Source organism: Emericellopsis cladophorae (genome assembly GCF_022114955.1).
Source record: "Emericellopsis cladophorae strain MUM 19.33 chromosome Unknown NODE_12_length_473309_cov_116_543296, whole genome shotgun sequence".
In the NCBI taxonomy this organism is placed as follows: Eukaryota; Fungi; Ascomycota; class Sordariomycetes; order Hypocreales; family Bionectriaceae; genus Emericellopsis; species Emericellopsis cladophorae.
This window is the reverse complement of record NW_026250937.1, coordinates 183,065-198,827: the sequence shown is the minus strand read 5'-3', so window position 1 is coordinate 198,827 and position 15,763 is coordinate 183,065. Positions and strand designations below refer to the sequence as shown.

The 15,763-nt window shown below is 53.9% G+C and overlaps 7 protein-coding genes across 7 annotated transcripts; 4 read left to right on the top strand and 3 right to left on the bottom strand.

Moving 5' to 3' along the window:
* Positions 1–1,120: 1,120 nt before the first annotated feature.
* On the bottom strand, positions 1,121–2,633 carry J7T54_003601 (uncharacterized protein; the record flags this gene model as incomplete). Its single annotated transcript, XM_051505101.1, has 5 exons — positions 1,121–1,259; positions 1,314–1,475; positions 1,523–1,989; positions 2,043–2,323; positions 2,375–2,633. The coding sequence occupies 5 exons, from the start codon at positions 2,631–2,633 to the stop codon at positions 1,121–1,123; spliced, it is 1,308 nt and encodes a 435-aa protein (XP_051363445.1).
* A 599-nt stretch (positions 2,634–3,232) lies between these two features.
* On the top strand, positions 3,233–5,071 carry J7T54_003600 (cytochrome protein; the record flags this gene model as incomplete). The annotated part of the gene is made up of 4 exons (XM_051505100.1): positions 3,233–3,237; positions 3,565–4,532; positions 4,597–4,816; positions 4,870–5,071. 4 exons carry the CDS (start codon positions 3,233–3,235, stop codon positions 5,069–5,071), a joined length of 1,395 nt encoding a protein of 464 aa, XP_051363444.1.
* Positions 5,072–6,652: 1,581 nt separating this feature from the next.
* Positions 6,653–7,205, top strand: J7T54_003599 (uncharacterized protein; the record flags this gene model as incomplete). The annotated part of the gene is made up of 3 exons (XM_051505099.1): positions 6,653–6,763; positions 6,847–6,898; positions 6,976–7,205. 3 exons carry the CDS (start codon positions 6,653–6,655, stop codon positions 7,203–7,205), a joined length of 393 nt encoding a protein of 130 aa, XP_051363443.1.
* Positions 7,206–7,564: 359 nt separating this feature from the next.
* On the bottom strand, positions 7,565–8,992 carry J7T54_003598 (Phosphoserine phosphatase-like protein; the record flags this gene model as incomplete). The annotated part of the gene is made up of 1 exon (XM_051505098.1): positions 7,565–8,992. One exon carries the CDS (start codon positions 8,990–8,992, stop codon positions 7,565–7,567), a length of 1,428 nt encoding a protein of 475 aa, XP_051363442.1.
* Positions 8,993–10,875: 1,883 nt separating this feature from the next.
* Positions 10,876–11,778, top strand: J7T54_003597 (phosphoadenosine phosphosulfate reductase; the record flags this gene model as incomplete). Its single annotated transcript, XM_051505097.1, has 1 exon — positions 10,876–11,778. The coding sequence occupies one exon, from the start codon at positions 10,876–10,878 to the stop codon at positions 11,776–11,778; it is 903 nt and encodes a 300-aa protein (XP_051363441.1).
* Positions 11,779–12,263: 485 nt separating this feature from the next.
* Positions 12,264–13,225, top strand: J7T54_003596 (tRNA wybutosine-synthesizing protein-like protein; the record flags this gene model as incomplete). Its single annotated transcript, XM_051505096.1, has 2 exons — positions 12,264–12,683; positions 12,743–13,225. The coding sequence occupies 2 exons, from the start codon at positions 12,264–12,266 to the stop codon at positions 13,223–13,225; spliced, it is 903 nt and encodes a 300-aa protein (XP_051363440.1).
* A 109-nt stretch (positions 13,226–13,334) lies between these two features.
* On the bottom strand, positions 13,335–13,925 carry J7T54_003595 (altered inheritance of mitochondria protein-like protein; the record flags this gene model as incomplete). Its single annotated transcript, XM_051505095.1, has 3 exons — positions 13,335–13,712; positions 13,765–13,822; positions 13,879–13,925. 3 exons carry the CDS (start codon positions 13,923–13,925, stop codon positions 13,335–13,337), a joined length of 483 nt encoding a protein of 160 aa, XP_051363439.1.
* Between the last annotated feature and the right edge of the window lie 1,838 nt (positions 13,926–15,763).

Genomic DNA, 15,763 nt, shown 5'->3' with positions numbered 1-15,763 from the left:
TGATTACCCGGTCGTACAAGAGCTTCAGAGCTTCAAGAAACTTGGGAACATTCTCAGGCTCGATAAATACGGTAACGTGAAGGCTGCAACCGTCGTCCGAAGACATGGTGCAAGGCAGGGGCCTTGTTGGATGAGATGAGGATTCTTCGTCCTCCTGGAGAGATGTGCGAATACTTGAGAATGGGGTTGCTTACTCGGCACCTTGAAAAAGACCCGTGCTTCACGCACACACACACACACACACACACACATGTCCCCGGACGTCGTATGCTCGCTCGTCTTGCTTCGTCCTAGAGCTAGTCTCCTCACCGCCACATGGTTATGAAAGCGCCGTCAGGATCATTCAATGGAACGAAAAAGCAGTCATTTGAAGGTTTTCAGCTGAAGATGAAGCATTTCTAGAACTTATGTGATGTGGTCGCCGACAAACTCTCTTGATGGGGCTTTCCTTCGACACTGTGAGGGAGGATCGGCCCTCCAGGGGCCATGACTCCAAAACAAAGAGTGGTGCCAAGCACAGAAAACTCCTAGAAAGAAGACACCGCTGAATCCTGCGGTGGCGAGTTGCATGCGTCGTAGAGAAGTAAATTGATTTGCAAAATTGACTTGTAACTGGCTAGCGGTATATGAGTTCGATTCGGCAGTCCGAGCAATACCCGACATGTTGGCTGGGGTTAGCACTTGGCAGTTGATAGATACCCGCTCAGGGGATTCAGATCTCTGATGGAGGTAAATATGTGAATGGGTGGCGTGTGGCTTACGATGCAGCATGCAGACTTCATGTACGTTTCTAGAGTACCCCTGCTCTTTATGGAAACAGCAGGCAAACAAGAACTACTGATACTCTTCGCCGCTAGCCGTACATGATGATGTTTGAGTTACAGTCACGATGACGGTGCTCGTGGACATTCGCGTTGTCCAGTATGATGCTGGTTTCATATGGGGATCCCATGCTGTCGTCTGGGCGGCCCAGAAACATCCGATCAGCATCCGAGTAATTCGGAAGATTTACATTGTTCACTAAGCGCCGGTCGAATGGTCTAATGACCATGCCATCAAGCAATGTTGAACTACACGCTGTGATTTCACAGCATACTTGCTCTGCTGGGGGATAGATAGCCTACTCTTCCTGAAGGAGTGACACGAGCAGGTTCGCCCATGCCTCCAAAACGCTTGTCACAAATTCCTTTGTGTAGTGCTTGTAGCTGAATGAAATTTCCAGAGTCAATTGGTCCTTCCATGAGTGTGATCGACAAGACCTGTTTCTCAGCTGTCAGTGGTGTGCTTCTAGTTGCGATGGTTCGGTTTCTCACAGTTTCGGGGTGCTCTCATCCGTCACGAGTTGGTACTCCTCCAATTTGAAGGTCCGGTGACCGTCCTGTTGGTATGTGCCATCTAGCTGATTACTGCCGGATGGATCGGACACATAGTTCAAACTCAAGCCAAGCTTGGAAGGCTCCTTGTTGACTTCTGCCCTTTCAGGAGTTAGCAAGGTTCTTAATGTCAAAAATATGAGACTCACATGGCCATTTGCAGAATAAACCCTGTGGCTTGCCGGCGCATCTCGGCTCCAGCAGCGACGTCTTTTCGTTCGGCCAATGACGCCCAGTTCTGTTGAATCTGCTTGGCAGCGCTCCAAAGAGACTCCTTGTCAGGACCATCCGCTTTGAACTGGGTCACTGGCAACTTCATCATCTCCATGCCAACCGCAGCGCCCACGAACTGGTTGCGCTCAGACCATGGCTTCTGCAGATTCCGGGCTCGAAGATCGTAACCCGATATCACTGTCAATGCGTCCTCTTCACAAGGCTGCGCCTTGCTGTACACGGTCTGGAGAAGAGCTGCCTGCAAAATCCCAGTGAGCTTGACGCCGTGCTTCCGGGCAACATCTCTCAGACTCTGGAGGAAGTTGTCCTTCTCGAACGTATGCATGACAACGCCAGTTCTATGTCGCGAAGTGGCGTTTCCACTCAGGGGAGGCAGAGGAATCTGTGAATCAGACGCTGTTCAAGAAATTTTCAAGAGCTGTTTATGCAACGTACCTCTTTGGGCATTTTCTCCAACTGCTCTACCACCTCATCAGAGAGAATGGCTGCGTCTAGCGCCGAAGGAGCCAGGCGCTGGATCTCTTCACCCCAATTGTACGACTCGTAGGTGGTGGGCTTGGCCAGATTGTGCAATATCGAATTGAGTAATGTCCGCAGCCCAGCTCCATCTACCAGCGTATGATGCACGTGAAGGAGCAAGTCGAAGCTGACGATGTTGCCACTGGCCACCTCGTCAGGATGTACGATCAGGTAAAGCAAGGCAGAGTCGCCTGTTGCTGTGGGCAAGACAACATCGCAACTCAGTTTCTCGTGCTGGCCAATCCAACCTTCAGAGCTCTGGACGAGATGGACCGTTCTTTCGAGCCATCGTGAGACTTGATTGGCGTCCTCGACGGGGTAGACTAGCTCCTTGCTGTTGTGGACCTGCGCTGACACGGTAGGATGGTACCATCGCGTAGCAGCGAATGCTTGTTGGACACTGAGCTTCAGCTCATCGGCAGTAGTGCAAGTCTCATTCAGATGTTCGACTGAAATTTTGGCACCCAAGTATGGACAATTGTGGCCTTGCGCATGCTCGTTGAGCATTGCAAGGACGAGCTCACCCGTGGCCAAGGGGCGTGAAACAACAACGGATCCATGGATGGGTTCGGACTTGGTCCATGGATGGAAGACCGGTCGGGTAGCCATGTTCAACTCGAATTACTGCCAAGAATTGTTGATATGTTTCTTTACAAGCGGGGATCTGAGTCTCTTGCCCATGAGAATATGAAATTTGGAATGTCGTCGCCATTTTGGTCTTGCTTCACACGAACATGGTCCATGAAAGGACTGAAAATTCGCCGAGCTAAATGTGTGAATCGGGTCGTTGATACGCCTAATAATCCACCGAACATGATAATCTATCGTATCCACAGTGGTCCGGGACAAGGGACTCATAAAGTACATCGGTATCCACAGTCCGGCCTAAGAAGGCGATATCTATCAAACGCGTTGGAAAACAATGCATGTGGTCAACCAACGAGTATCGATTACACCCCTGAAGCATGAACAGTGTCGGAACCAGCCGGCTCGGCCCAGGCGATTGGTCGCAAATTACACACGGATACTGATCCGTAGTTCGGCGTTATCTATCTGCATTCTGCATTCTGCAGCCAAGCCTTCAGCAGCCAAGCCTTCAGCCCGAGATGTTGTAAGCAGTATCTCGTGTACGTAGTATCAAGTCAAAACGTGCGCACGCGGAGCCAACCTCCAAGACGACAGTGCCGCTTTGCCGAGAACTGTGCCTGTGGGCATATGACTATATCAACCCGTTGACCCAATCTGTGATTGTGAGTTGCAACCTTCCGTCCACTACTCTCAGCATGTTTGTGACGTTGCCCAGCCAAGGGCTTTCGCAACGTCCGTGGGTCTTCCCAGCACTTGTTTTGGTTCTCGTTCTTGTACTGCGTCGTTTGGTACTCAGTTCCTCCTACCGCCGGAAAGCCCACTCGAACGGATGCTGTCCACCCCCATCCAGTCCTGATCCAACTGGTAGTCTGGGACTCGTTCAGATCCGCAAGATCATACAAGCCAAGAAACAAAGGCGACTGCCTGATGTCTTCTCTTCTGTCTTCGACGACGCCGGTCAAGGCGTGCACACAGTCGCTCATCACGTCCTTGGCAAGAAATCATTCTGGACAAGGGACCCAGAGAACGTGAAGACCATTCTCTCCGCCAAGTTTTCCGACTGGCAGCTTCCCGCGGCTCGGGTGACTGCCTTCAAACAGTGCTGGGGTGGTGGCATCTTTGGCGCTGATGGCCACCAGTGGAAACACTCCCGTGCTTTGCTCCGTCCAGCGTTTGGACGCAGCCAGATTCAGGATATTGAGCTGATCGAACATCACTTTGTCAATCTTGTCAAGCGAATTCCCGAGAACGAGGTCTTTGACTTGACAGACTTATTTCCCATGTTTACCATGGATATCGTGACAGATATGCTCTTTGGGGAGACAACAGGCTGCCTCGACCCGTCCAAGGCGGAAGAAGGCCAGAAGTTCGCTTCCTGCTTCAACTACATTATGCAGAGAATGTCGCTTCGGCTCTCTGCGCCACTGCTCGCCATGCTGCCCGACTTCAAGCTGCAAAAGGCCGTCAAATTTGTCTACGAGTTTGCCGATTACTTCATCAACGAGGCACTTAAGCGCCGAGCTGGCGGCGGGAAGGACATGGATCAGGAGTCGCATCTTGGCAAGAGGAAGCACTGTTTTCTCGACGAGATTGCCACCGACGGAGAGACTTCCGAGGCACTCCGTGGTGAGATGCTGAGCACAATGGTTGCAGGTCGCGACACAACTGCCTCCCTCCTCGGCATCCTGTGGTGGCACCTCCCTCGCAGACCCGACATTCTCAGCAGGCTGCGCGAGGAGGTTGCATCTCTTGGCGGAAACGCCCCTGATGCGAGATCAATGAAGGACCTGAAATACTTGGAAAAGGTTGTCAATGAAGGTGCGTGTGGTTCCAGCGGTCTCTCTCGAGCTCAAGCGACAACAAGTGGCTAACTCGAGGACAGTCCTACGCCTTTACCCTATCAATCCGATCAACTCAAGGACTGCCCGTGTCGATACAATACTCCCTCAGGGCGGGGGTGAAGATGGCATGTCACCTATCTTCGTTGCCAAGGGTGAGACTGTTGTATTCAGCTCCTTGGCAATGCACAGGAGAAGGGACATCTTTGGCGAAGATGCCGGCATCCTCAACCCAGATAGGTGGGACACAAAGAGACCTTCGACGTAGGTCCCCATACTCACTTTCACGCTGTTGCCGCAGTGCTAACACACCATAGCTGGGAATACATACCCTTCGGTGGCGGTCCACGAATGTGTCTCGGTCAGCAACTTGCGCTGCTCGAAGTGGCGTACACGACTGCTCGGTTGGTGCAGACATTTTCCGGCATTGAGCCTATCGGTGGCGATGTGTTTGTAGAACAGTTTGCGATGGCTTTGACAAGCGGAGATGGGTGCAAAGTCCGCCTCAGCAGGGCATAGGCAGTCTGTTCACCGAGGGCTGTGGAAGGCACCACACAGCAGCGTTGGGTTCTCTGGCATCTTTGTGTCCCATTTCTAGCGGTTTCTTGCCGCGGAGGAATCAGGGCCCAATCACGGAAGCAGCCTTGGATTGAATCGTACCTTAACATTGGTATTCATGAACTCGAACTTGCATCAAGTGCCTTCCTATACGTTATGAAGCTTTCGGCTGTTGTTTTGTCCCATTTGTGTAGGGCCAGCCAGGTAAATCGGGGCACTCCGTTCCCTCGGCCTGGGGTTTTCGGTCGACCGTCGCACGTTGAAACACACCTGATCGCCTTGGTGTAGTCGAGTGACATTTGAAGCATCCATTATGCCCCCCGCGGCTTCTTTTCGCTCGAAATTGTTAGTTGTGCTGTTCGGAATCCCGGGCCTTCGGAAGCCCCTCCAGCCAACGCAGAACCCTTCCGACCAGCCCTGTGGCCAACTCGACAGCAGAGGAAACCCATACGCTTCCCATGATCCAGAACAGGTGTTCAAAGGCTCCCCGCCAAGAGGCCGTGAAGATGCAGAATGCAATTGCACTCAGCAATCCCAACATCGCCGATATGAAGACGGCAGAGCAGCTGGCACGGGGGTTGACACGGTCAACCAACGCAAGGGCGAGGGTGAGCGTAACTAAATAAATGCATGGTGGAAAGAGCAATAACGGCACGTCATAGTCGGTCAGCTCAGCGGGTTCCTCGCCATGCGATTTCTTGTAAGCCATGGCGCCGACGATGACCCAGCAACCGAATGCCACAACGAGGGCGCAAACCATCTCGCGGACGCCAGGCCCATCAGAAGACATTCTGGTATCAGGGAAGTGGTGACTCAGCAGTTTGTGAAGCGGGAGTCCTGATAAGATGAAGAATCTGGGCTCTGTGACTGATCCCTGAATGTCGGTTATTGCAGTGATTGTGAGATCTGTACTGTTTTCGTAGTTTAGATGTGTCGTGTCACGGTAAGAAGAGAGAAGTTGCCCAACAAGCAGACGTGCAGAGGATGCACGTACATTACATGAATAGTTCAAGGCCGTTGAAGTTTATCTTGAGCAATTTGGTGTTGGTCACGCTATCACCCGGATGGTCGGTCCACGAGAGTTTTATTAGAAGGCGTGCCCCCTTTTCCGTCTGTGAAGCTTTGGTGGCCCAAACATGACGGGCAAAGGACTGTCTCCTCAGGCTTGTTCGTTCTCAAACAGCGCGGATGATCAGAACATGGTCGGGCCTATTGCCTGGCTGTTACGTGCCCTCACAGGGCGTTGGGTACGGTGATGATGTCTGGGGGGGTGAGACTGAGTCCGACTCCGACTGCCCGAGTGTCACGGGTAGGTGGTGCAGGGTAGTGTAGATTACCTATTTGGCCATGACGTTTGCTTACTCGTTGCACGTGACATGCACATAGTCACAGTGCCGGCCCGCATTGACCAATCACACGCCATTCGTTGAGATCATACGAGAACTGCACCACGGACGTCTCGAAAGCTCCAACCTCAGCAGTCGAACTGATCTTTGTACCTCCAACCACCACCACACCACCATCCAGACCGAAACCGACACAATGGCCTCCCGTATCGCCTCCCGTCGTTTCCTCTCGACGACCGCCCGTGCGTTCCAGGACCACTCCAAGCAGGAGCTCAAGAAGGACTCCAAGCGCAATCCCGAGACCCTTGTGCGTCATAATCACCACATGCCCTCCCCCGTCGGAGAGAGGCACCACGACCGAAGGAATGGAAGCTGATATCGGATGAATAGGTCCTCGGTGCTGTCATGGTCGCTGCTCTCGGCGGCGCTGGCTTCTACTTTGGTGCGTAGAACCGCATCCTGACGTTGCGGCAGATCCCTCGGCACGGAGGAGAGTGGGATGCTAACGACCAGCTCCAGGCCGCTCGCCTACGACTTCGACCTCCGAGACCCCCGTCTCCATCGCCAAGGGCGGCATGCCCTGGGAGGGCAACGGTACCGGCAAATACCAGTACCACCCCGGTGGTGATGCCACCCAGCCTCCCCGCGACGCGCCGTCCGCCCTCAACACCGTGGTTGTCCCCAACGTAACCCTGCCCAGGGAGTTGCACGACAAGTTCAACAAGTGGGGCAAGGACGGCTACCCCTAAGCTTGCGAACAAGGAAAATGAGGCTTCATACTGAAAGGCGAGAGAGAATAGGGAAATGTAAGGTAGACAGAGCAATTGTGGCGGGTTCGACAAGACATCATGTTTTCTAGACTCGTAAGGCTTGGGCATCAGGCGTCGAATTCTCAGAACTCTTCCATTTGTAACATCAAATATTGTCGGTTGCAGGGCGCCGAAGAATGGCTCCTTGAGGATGGTGACTACACAGGCTCAAGCCGTCTCTCTACGTGCCGTAGGGGTATCCGCCGCAGCCCATGATCTCCAGTCATGATTTGCAAAACGATGCCCTTCCCACCTAGGGGGGTTTGTTCCAGCAAAACTCCCCCCCCAGACGCCTACTTTCATTGCGTCAGTTGCTCAACCTCCTCGGCGGTCAACCCAAACAGATACAGCAAATCTACTAAGCTCTCCCCATTCAACCGCGCATCGGCCTCCATCTGGACACGTGGCTTGGCATTCCACGCTACACCTAGCCCGGCCTTGTCCAGCATGAAGAGGTCGTTGGCCCCGTCGCCTACGGCCACCACCTGGGACAGATCGATGCCCTCCTGCTCGGCAATCTGCACGAGGAGATCACGCTTGCGCTCCTTGCCCACGATTGTGCCTTGCACTTCGCCGGTGAGCTTGCCATCGACAATGACCACCTCGTTGGCATGGGCATGGTCGATGCCGAGCTCTCTCGCAAGCCAGCTGGTCAACGGGAGGAATCCGCCCGACAAGACGGCAGTCTTGATGCCCAGCCTCTTGAGAGCCTTGATCAGTTTCGGTACGCCGGGCGTGATGTTCAGGATCGATCGGAGATCTTCAAAAATGGTTGCCGGCAGTCCGGTCAAGAGGGCCACGCGCTCCCGGAATGACGCATCAAACTCCAGCTCGCCGGACATAGCGCGGTGGGTGATATCAGCCACCTTCTCTGCCAGATCAGGAGGGTCCTTGACAGTCGCCGCCAGAAGATCAATGACCTCTTGCGTGATCAGCGTGCTGTCCATGTCAAAGACCACCAGCCTCGGGTGCCTCCTCCACACGGACTCGCGCTGCAGGTTGACATCCACATTCCACTCCTGCTCGAAACGGTAGATCATCTCATGTTTCCGAAGGTCTTTCAGCGATAGATATTTCGGTGACGGCGCAGGGGAGAGAGTGAGCTCCACGACGCGGGGAGTCTCCTGATTGTCCAGGCAGCGGTGGGACGAGTACAGCTCATCTGAATCATCGGGCATAGGGAAATCCGACATCAAGTGCAGGAATGAGGTGATGCACAGCGGTGAAATGTACGAGCCGTAGATGTAATCCAGCTTTTCGCTTTCCTGCGTCGGAGGCTCGAGTGGAAAGGCGTCCATATCCGTCGTAGGCGCCATGTTCGCCGGGAGCGACTCATTGCTTTCCGACTTGACGCCCTTGAGCGAGGACCGCGAGCCCGCAGCACCAGCCGTGCTGCTTCTTTGCTTGTAGATGAGAGTCGCAATGAGACGATTGGTGTTTGTGCCGGTTGGAGGTGCACAGTTGGGATGCGTATACGAGTGTGTCACCCCAGAGTCGACCACGGTCGGCGGGTTGTCCTCCGAGGGAATACCGCGGAAAGGCAGGACGGGTTTCGGCGACCCAGAGGTATTCATGTCCTCGACCACAGTGTCTATCCCGTAATGCGTGTCTACTTGACGGGGTGGGCGGTACTGCTGGTGGTCATTGAGGTAGGAGCTGCTCCTCATGGAGCTGGACAATTGCGGCCGTGCAGCATCTTGTCTCGGCGAGGTCGCGTTATTTGCCATGATGGCTGCTGTAGGGAACGTATGGTCGGCGGAACGGAGGTGAAGAGGAGAAGAGACAGGTCAAACGGAAGCGGTCATTGACAGTGGTCTTCAGTGGGCATGCTGCTATGGCGCGCGCAATTAGAGAGGGCAAAGATGAGGCTGATGGCTACCGCATCAATCCTGAGCTAATCCTATTTCTTGGAGTGGGTGGTGAGTGACACGAGTTGACCCTGATTACCCCGCCAAGCAGACAATGACTGTGCCCAATCACAAAGAAGTCGCCGAGGGCATTGACAGCGCGCCTTGTTTCCAGCGAGTCGTGTCATTGGTTGACTTTCCGCGACTAACGCGGCGTTGCAGGGCGGCTCTTGCCTTGCCCTTGGTGACTCTCTACGGAGTACAGTAGAGTAAGGTACGCTACCTTAAGCAGTGACTGGCCAGCTGCTGACTTATCATGGTGTCACTGCACGTTTACCGAAGGTGAGTGAGGTTACGCCTCACAAAATGCATCTTGCGTGATCAGAAAGTTCCAAGATCGAAAGGCTAGAGTTGTCTAGACCTTATGCCAGTCTGGGTTTGAGGGCTTAAGCCGCGCATAACAGCCGAATGTTGGCGTAATTGGGGGGGCCTTGGGGCCCTGTCAAGGGGAGCACACGACACAGTCTTGACGTGACGATGCCTTGCGCCCGACTACGTAACTTCCCCAGGTTCACAACGATGACGCGCCTGGATCAGCGCTGATCAGTTGTAACAAGCTTTCAGAGGCCCGATCGCTCGCGTGCGTGGATTATTAACAAAAGATTATTGTTATGGCGAAGCACAAGGCACATGGAGGAAGTCGGTTGGCCCGACGCCCGAATGACATGACGGCCGACGACCCGCGAGTTCCAAACCGGAGACCCACCCATTTCAGACTGCAAAGACTGCACCCGGCTACCGCCGTGATGCTTGGCGATGGCAACATCTGTCACTCAAATCACGACTTTCCGAGAGACTGCCCGCTATCGAATTCTACCACGTAGAACAGTTTTAATAGTACTACGAGCAATTTCGCAATGATCGCCTTAGGACTGTGCGTGGAAACCTCAAGGGATTATTGAGGTCAAAGTGAGTATAGCAGCGGGAGTCAACGATGGTCTGCTCATCCAGTTCGACTCATGCGCTTTCGGCCGACGATGCATTCATTGTTGGTGTTGATACATCCCGTCCGAGATCCAGAAGGCCAACATAGAATTTCCACCCGCATCAAGACCTGTCCCCGGTCCGAGAGCCTCAGCTGACCAAGCAGCACATGTACGTAGCAGATACCTCTGTGCTTGCGGGTGGTGTAGGCAAAGACAAAAGTCATTCTGCTCGCCCCAGAGACTGGCCGACGCTCCGAGGGCCAATCAGCTCACACGCCCGACGGCCATCGCGACAGGCATAGCGTCGATGTCGTGATCGACTCCAGACAGAAACGTCCTCCTCCACCAGGAGAGCTTTTCCACGGCGGCGATTGCGCAATGCCGAGTCGTCCAGCGTGGAATCAGGCTCACAAAGCAGATCGATGGCTGCTGCTGCCCGGATGAGTCCAATATTCCGTAGTTGATCTGTAATTAGTAAAGGCTGTTGCAATCTTCCGTGTCGTAACAATACCTACCCCCTCTTGACCTGGACCAAAACTCTCCTCTCGGACATATTGATATACCCTGACATTCAACACACACCATCACTTCTTGCTTCTTTCCAGCATATACCATATACCACCGAGCCATCATCCACATCCCAATCTCGTCGATCAGTGTCACCATAGTTGAAGAACCCGCCGACGACCGCTCGTGCCTCGTTGGTGCCTCACGTCTGGCTCTCACAACCCGCAGACGACTCTTGCCTCAGCAATCAGTTCCTCGACACCTCACACGATGGCATCCATCAGCACATCGCGACAGTCGTCCATGACGGACGCCAAAGTCGACAACAGCGGTATCGACTCAGGATACACCTCTGGCCAGTCCGACTACTCGCCCTCATCATCGACGGCCAACCTGCCCCTCATGTCTCTCACCAAAGCACACATCTCGCATCTCAACGACCAGCTGGAGCACATGCACCCCATGGACATTCTCCGCTTCTGCAAGATCATGTTCCCCAACCTCTACCAGTCCACGGCCTTTGGTCTCACCGGCCTCGCCACCATGGACATGCTCTCCAAGATCCAGGAGGAGAACCCAGAGTCCCGCACCGTGGACCTCATCTTCCTCGATACGCTCTACCACTTCCAGGAGACGTACGACCTGATCGACAAGGTCAAGGCGCGGTACCCCAACGTGCCCGTGCACATCTTCAAGCCCGATGGCGTCAACACGGCACAGGAGCTCGAGAATACGTACGGCCCCGAGCTATACAACACCTCGTCGGAGCTCTACGACTGGATCGTCAAGGTCGAGCCGCTGCAGCGTGCTTACGACGAGCTCAAGGTCGCTGCCGTCCTCAACGGCCGTCGACGCTCTCAGGGTGCCGCCCGCGGATCGATCCCCATCATCGAGCTTGACGAGGAGCGCAACATTGTCAAGATCAACCCCATGGCTGCCTGGTCCTTCAACCAGGTCAACGACTACATCAAGGAGAACAACGTCCCCTACAACGCTCTCCTCGACCAGGGGTACAAAAGCGTCGGTGACTGGCACTCGACCGTGCCCGTTGCCGAGGGGGAGGATGAGCGTGCCGGACGCTGGAAGGGACAGCAGAAGACCGAGTGCGGCATTCACAACAAAAAGTCGAGATACGCGGCATTGGAGGGCAAGGTGGTCCAGCCGGTAGCCTAGTCTTCCTTTGCTGGGCGATCTTCTTCTTTGTGTCTTCTCATGATAGCATGATTGGCGGGCATTTGCGTTGGCGTTGGGGCTCTTGATTTCGAATTAAAATTGGTCGGATGGATGGAAGGAATATACCAGCAGTGCGGTGCTCACTGATTCGCAGCTGTAGACAGCGATGAGGATTTTGTAGACAAAAGAAGGATAGAATGATGATCAAACATACCGTCACTGACCATTTCCACTTGAACAATGCAGGAGTGAGATGAGTTTCGTCTGCCTCGCCGGAGCGTCATCGGTCTGGGGGTCACCAGGTGAACCTCCCCGTCCGCGTGATACCCCGCGTAAGGACATGAGAATAGCGTCTGATATCTCACTATCTTCTTCCACGCATTTTTGCCATTTCTGCTCGATGTGAGTCTAGCACCCTCCGGCAATTTCTCCGATCAGCCTCAAAACTTTCCCCAAGCATATCCAATCTGCAGCATAGGCCCGTGATGCAGGGTTTTCCTAGCCCTCCGACTGGCTTTGCAGTCAAAAAGTCCAAGATTTTGTCACAGTTGGCCGTCCCCGATGCCACATACACGGATTTATCGCCCAAGGGCTCAGTAGACGAGGGGATTAGACACCTCATCGCTGAGATCAATGCTGTCGAAGGACTTGTGACGACGAGCAGCTGCGCTGGGCGGGTGAGCGTATTTATTGAGGGGCGCAAGACTGCCGGGTCTGACGAAGGAGGTGATGCCCAACTCGCTGGCGTGGGCGGCAAAGGAGGAGGCGGCAACTGGTTATTCGTCTCGCACGATCCTGTGGAGGAGAATGATGCCTGGATCCGAAGGCTAGATCTCGCGGACGAAGCGGATGTGTCGGCTGGGTCGGCTGGAAGGCGGCTAATACACTTCAAATTTGAACCAATGGTGAGTTTGTTTGCATACATCATGCCCAGGATGGCATCGACTCATCCTACCTCGTGCAGATCCTACACGTTCTCGCGGCCTCGCCTAGTCATGCACAGCTTGTCCTAAGCTGCGCCCTTCAAGCTGGGCTCAGGGAATCCGGCGCCGTCAACCTGATAGCCTCTCGTGACGACCCCGTTATGCCCATGGTTGCCGTGCGGTCCATGGGCCTCACCCTCGAATCACTCATCGGACAGCAGGTGGGTGAGAAACGACAACAGCTAGTGTCTGTGCAGCACTTGCGGACGCTCATGAGCGTCGCGAACGAGCGTTTCGTTGAGAACACCAAGCGCATCGCTCGCTTCCAGCATGCATTGAATGCTACAAAGCAGCCACCGCCTTTGAAAAAGAATGCAGAAGGGCAAGTATGGGAAGACGCCGCCGCCAGACGTGAGCGTAAACGTGCCGAAGGACTCCGTCGCAAAGCCAAGATGCAGAAAGATAAGCCTTCTCCCATGGAAGACACACACGAGCCCGTCGCAACAGACTCATTACCTCTTTGAATTCGCGCTCTCTTCATGGTCTATGCTCTTTTGCCAATGCCGTAATGTACAACATATGTCATCCTTCTATACCCGTCTCCAGATCCAGTCATACCAAATATGCCGCCTTTTACGACGTCACCTTGTTCACCCACTCTTGTTCCAGCTTCTTGACCTCGGTCTTGAATTTTTCCACCTCGGCCCAGCAGTCCAGTGGTCGGCGGTCGTTCTCAGTCAGGCACCGCACTAGCTCCCCCCGTGCGCCGTCCACGCTGTCGGGTAGAGGGCGTACCTGCTTCCGTTCCTCCAGGAGATGGCGCAGGTTTTCGATTTGCTTGTTCACAGCCGGTGTGGACTTGCTGGAGTCGGCCTTCTTGTCCTCGGCGGACGCAATGCCCTCGTGTGCGCTGCGCAGAGCATCTGATTGTTGTGAGAGGTGCTTCTGGAGCTCGGCGGCGACGCGAGCCTGGATTTGAGCCTCCGCGAGGCGGGATCGAGAAGCATCAGTCTTTCTCCTGTTAGCGACGTCACTACCAATTCAAAGAATGCATCTTTCGCACCTCATGGTTTGATTGCAGCGAATCGACCAGGTCCTGTGACACCGAACTCGGCCCAGAGCTGTCAAGCGTCAGTGATTGTCCTGCATCGAGTGCATTGGGTCGGATAATGCGTACGCCTTGAACACATGTGCCGGAGACGGCTTTGACTCGTTGGCGCCCATGATGTTGAGACTCAATGGCTGTGGCTGAGGAGCTTGCCGGTTCGCAATGATGCAACGCGCGATGCGACTTTTCCCGTTGGACGTTGACGCCTTGCCGATGCTGCTTAGTAAGGTAGCATGTCCCCGTTGTGGTCCCTGGCTACCCTAGGCCGCTCATCAATTTGTTCTTCTCGGCGGATCCTGCTCTTTCAAACAAGTTTCCATGACCGTCATGTCGCTTGAAATTTATCGCACAGCGGTTCTGGCTCATACCACACCACGGCGTAGGTGCTCAAGCTACGTCATCTGCAATTAACCATTTTAAAGGCAGGTAATCTTGTTGATGAGGCTACGCCAGATGATCAACAAGCCTCACCAAAGGGGTTTCCTAACGAGGAATCATCATGGAAACCTGCTTCCTCATATCTTTGCCTGATATTTCTGTCTGTTGTAAATACTCCATTGGTCAACACGCCAGAAGATTCACGTATGCGCGGACGGGAGGCTCCGGTGCGCTCCAAACCGTCACATAGAGGCCCCCTTTCCAGGGCTTTCGGGTTGACGATGGTGCTCGCATTGGTCAACCATGGAAATCACATATACTACAACATCTATGCGGGGCCAGTGAGTTAATCGTTATTGTTCTTCGCCGTGTCCTTCAACAAGATCCAGCCAGAGGTGCATGGCTCCTTGTCCGCCGCAGAGAGCCCGGGATAGATCAAAGGCGAACATGGGGTTATCGTAGGTGTGCCCAAGACGGCGACTCCGCACTATCACTCGACCACTCACGAATGATGCACATTTTGAGAGGTACTGGGACATATCGCCTCGGAAGGTCGCCTCTGGATGAGAGCACGAGCGTCGAGCTGTCCGTGGCAGCAGGCGGAGTCTTTGCTTTTCCGGTATGCAGATCACAGCAGTAGCTAATGGTCATTCACCACTCACACAATCAACGGTCGCACATGGAGTGCTACGCACGCAAGGAGATTGCAAAGCCATCAGGCACTTCGCCTTGGTTGGGCCACTAAGACTCGTTCCTGCGCAGCATGTTGAAGTAGCTCTCAGAGCGGCTACAATCACAAAAAGGAGCAATACGGTATGAACTTTGCAAAGCACAACATTGAAGAGACCAAGAGGATGTATGAAGCCTGCAAGCTGGTTGGCACTCGCTTGTTGGCACTCCAACCACGATCCATTACACCGTATCGACAGACTAGATCGAGGACCACCTCGTGGGAGAGGTGAACTGTACGAATCCATGTTGATACTACTCGGTTTGTTCCGGCAAATCTTGGATAATGATGTGTCGAAACAGTAAACATGCCCAGACCGTAGGTAATAAGAAGATGCTTAAGGTACAGGCATGACACGTGCCAGGGTATTGGGATAATATGGGATAATATGGGATGAACACACCACTTGATTACCCAGCAGAGCACTTCATAACACTACGTCGTCCTACGTACGGATCCGTATCATGTGCTTCGAATCGGCTGATTGTCAGGCACTCATTTCCACCTTGGTAGCACGCCGCCGTTGATAAGAGTCTCACCTGTCAATGGAGCCATTGCAATCATCCCATCATGCAGCGTTGTGGCATCATTTCCTTGGCTGTCACGTAGAAATTGCGAACACTTGGCATCTGACGGGCGAACCGCTAGGTTCAGAAAGGTAAGTGAGTCCATTCTGTCTTCCACGAGCCGAGACCCCATGAATAGAGTTTTTATCCTTGTAGATGGCCGGGATGTACTACGCGGATGCACGGCCAAGGCTCTGTCGCTCATCAATCTGCGACAGGCTAGTTAAGCTAGACCTTACTGGGTGGATGGAACAGCCACAGAGCATGGGATGAACAATCT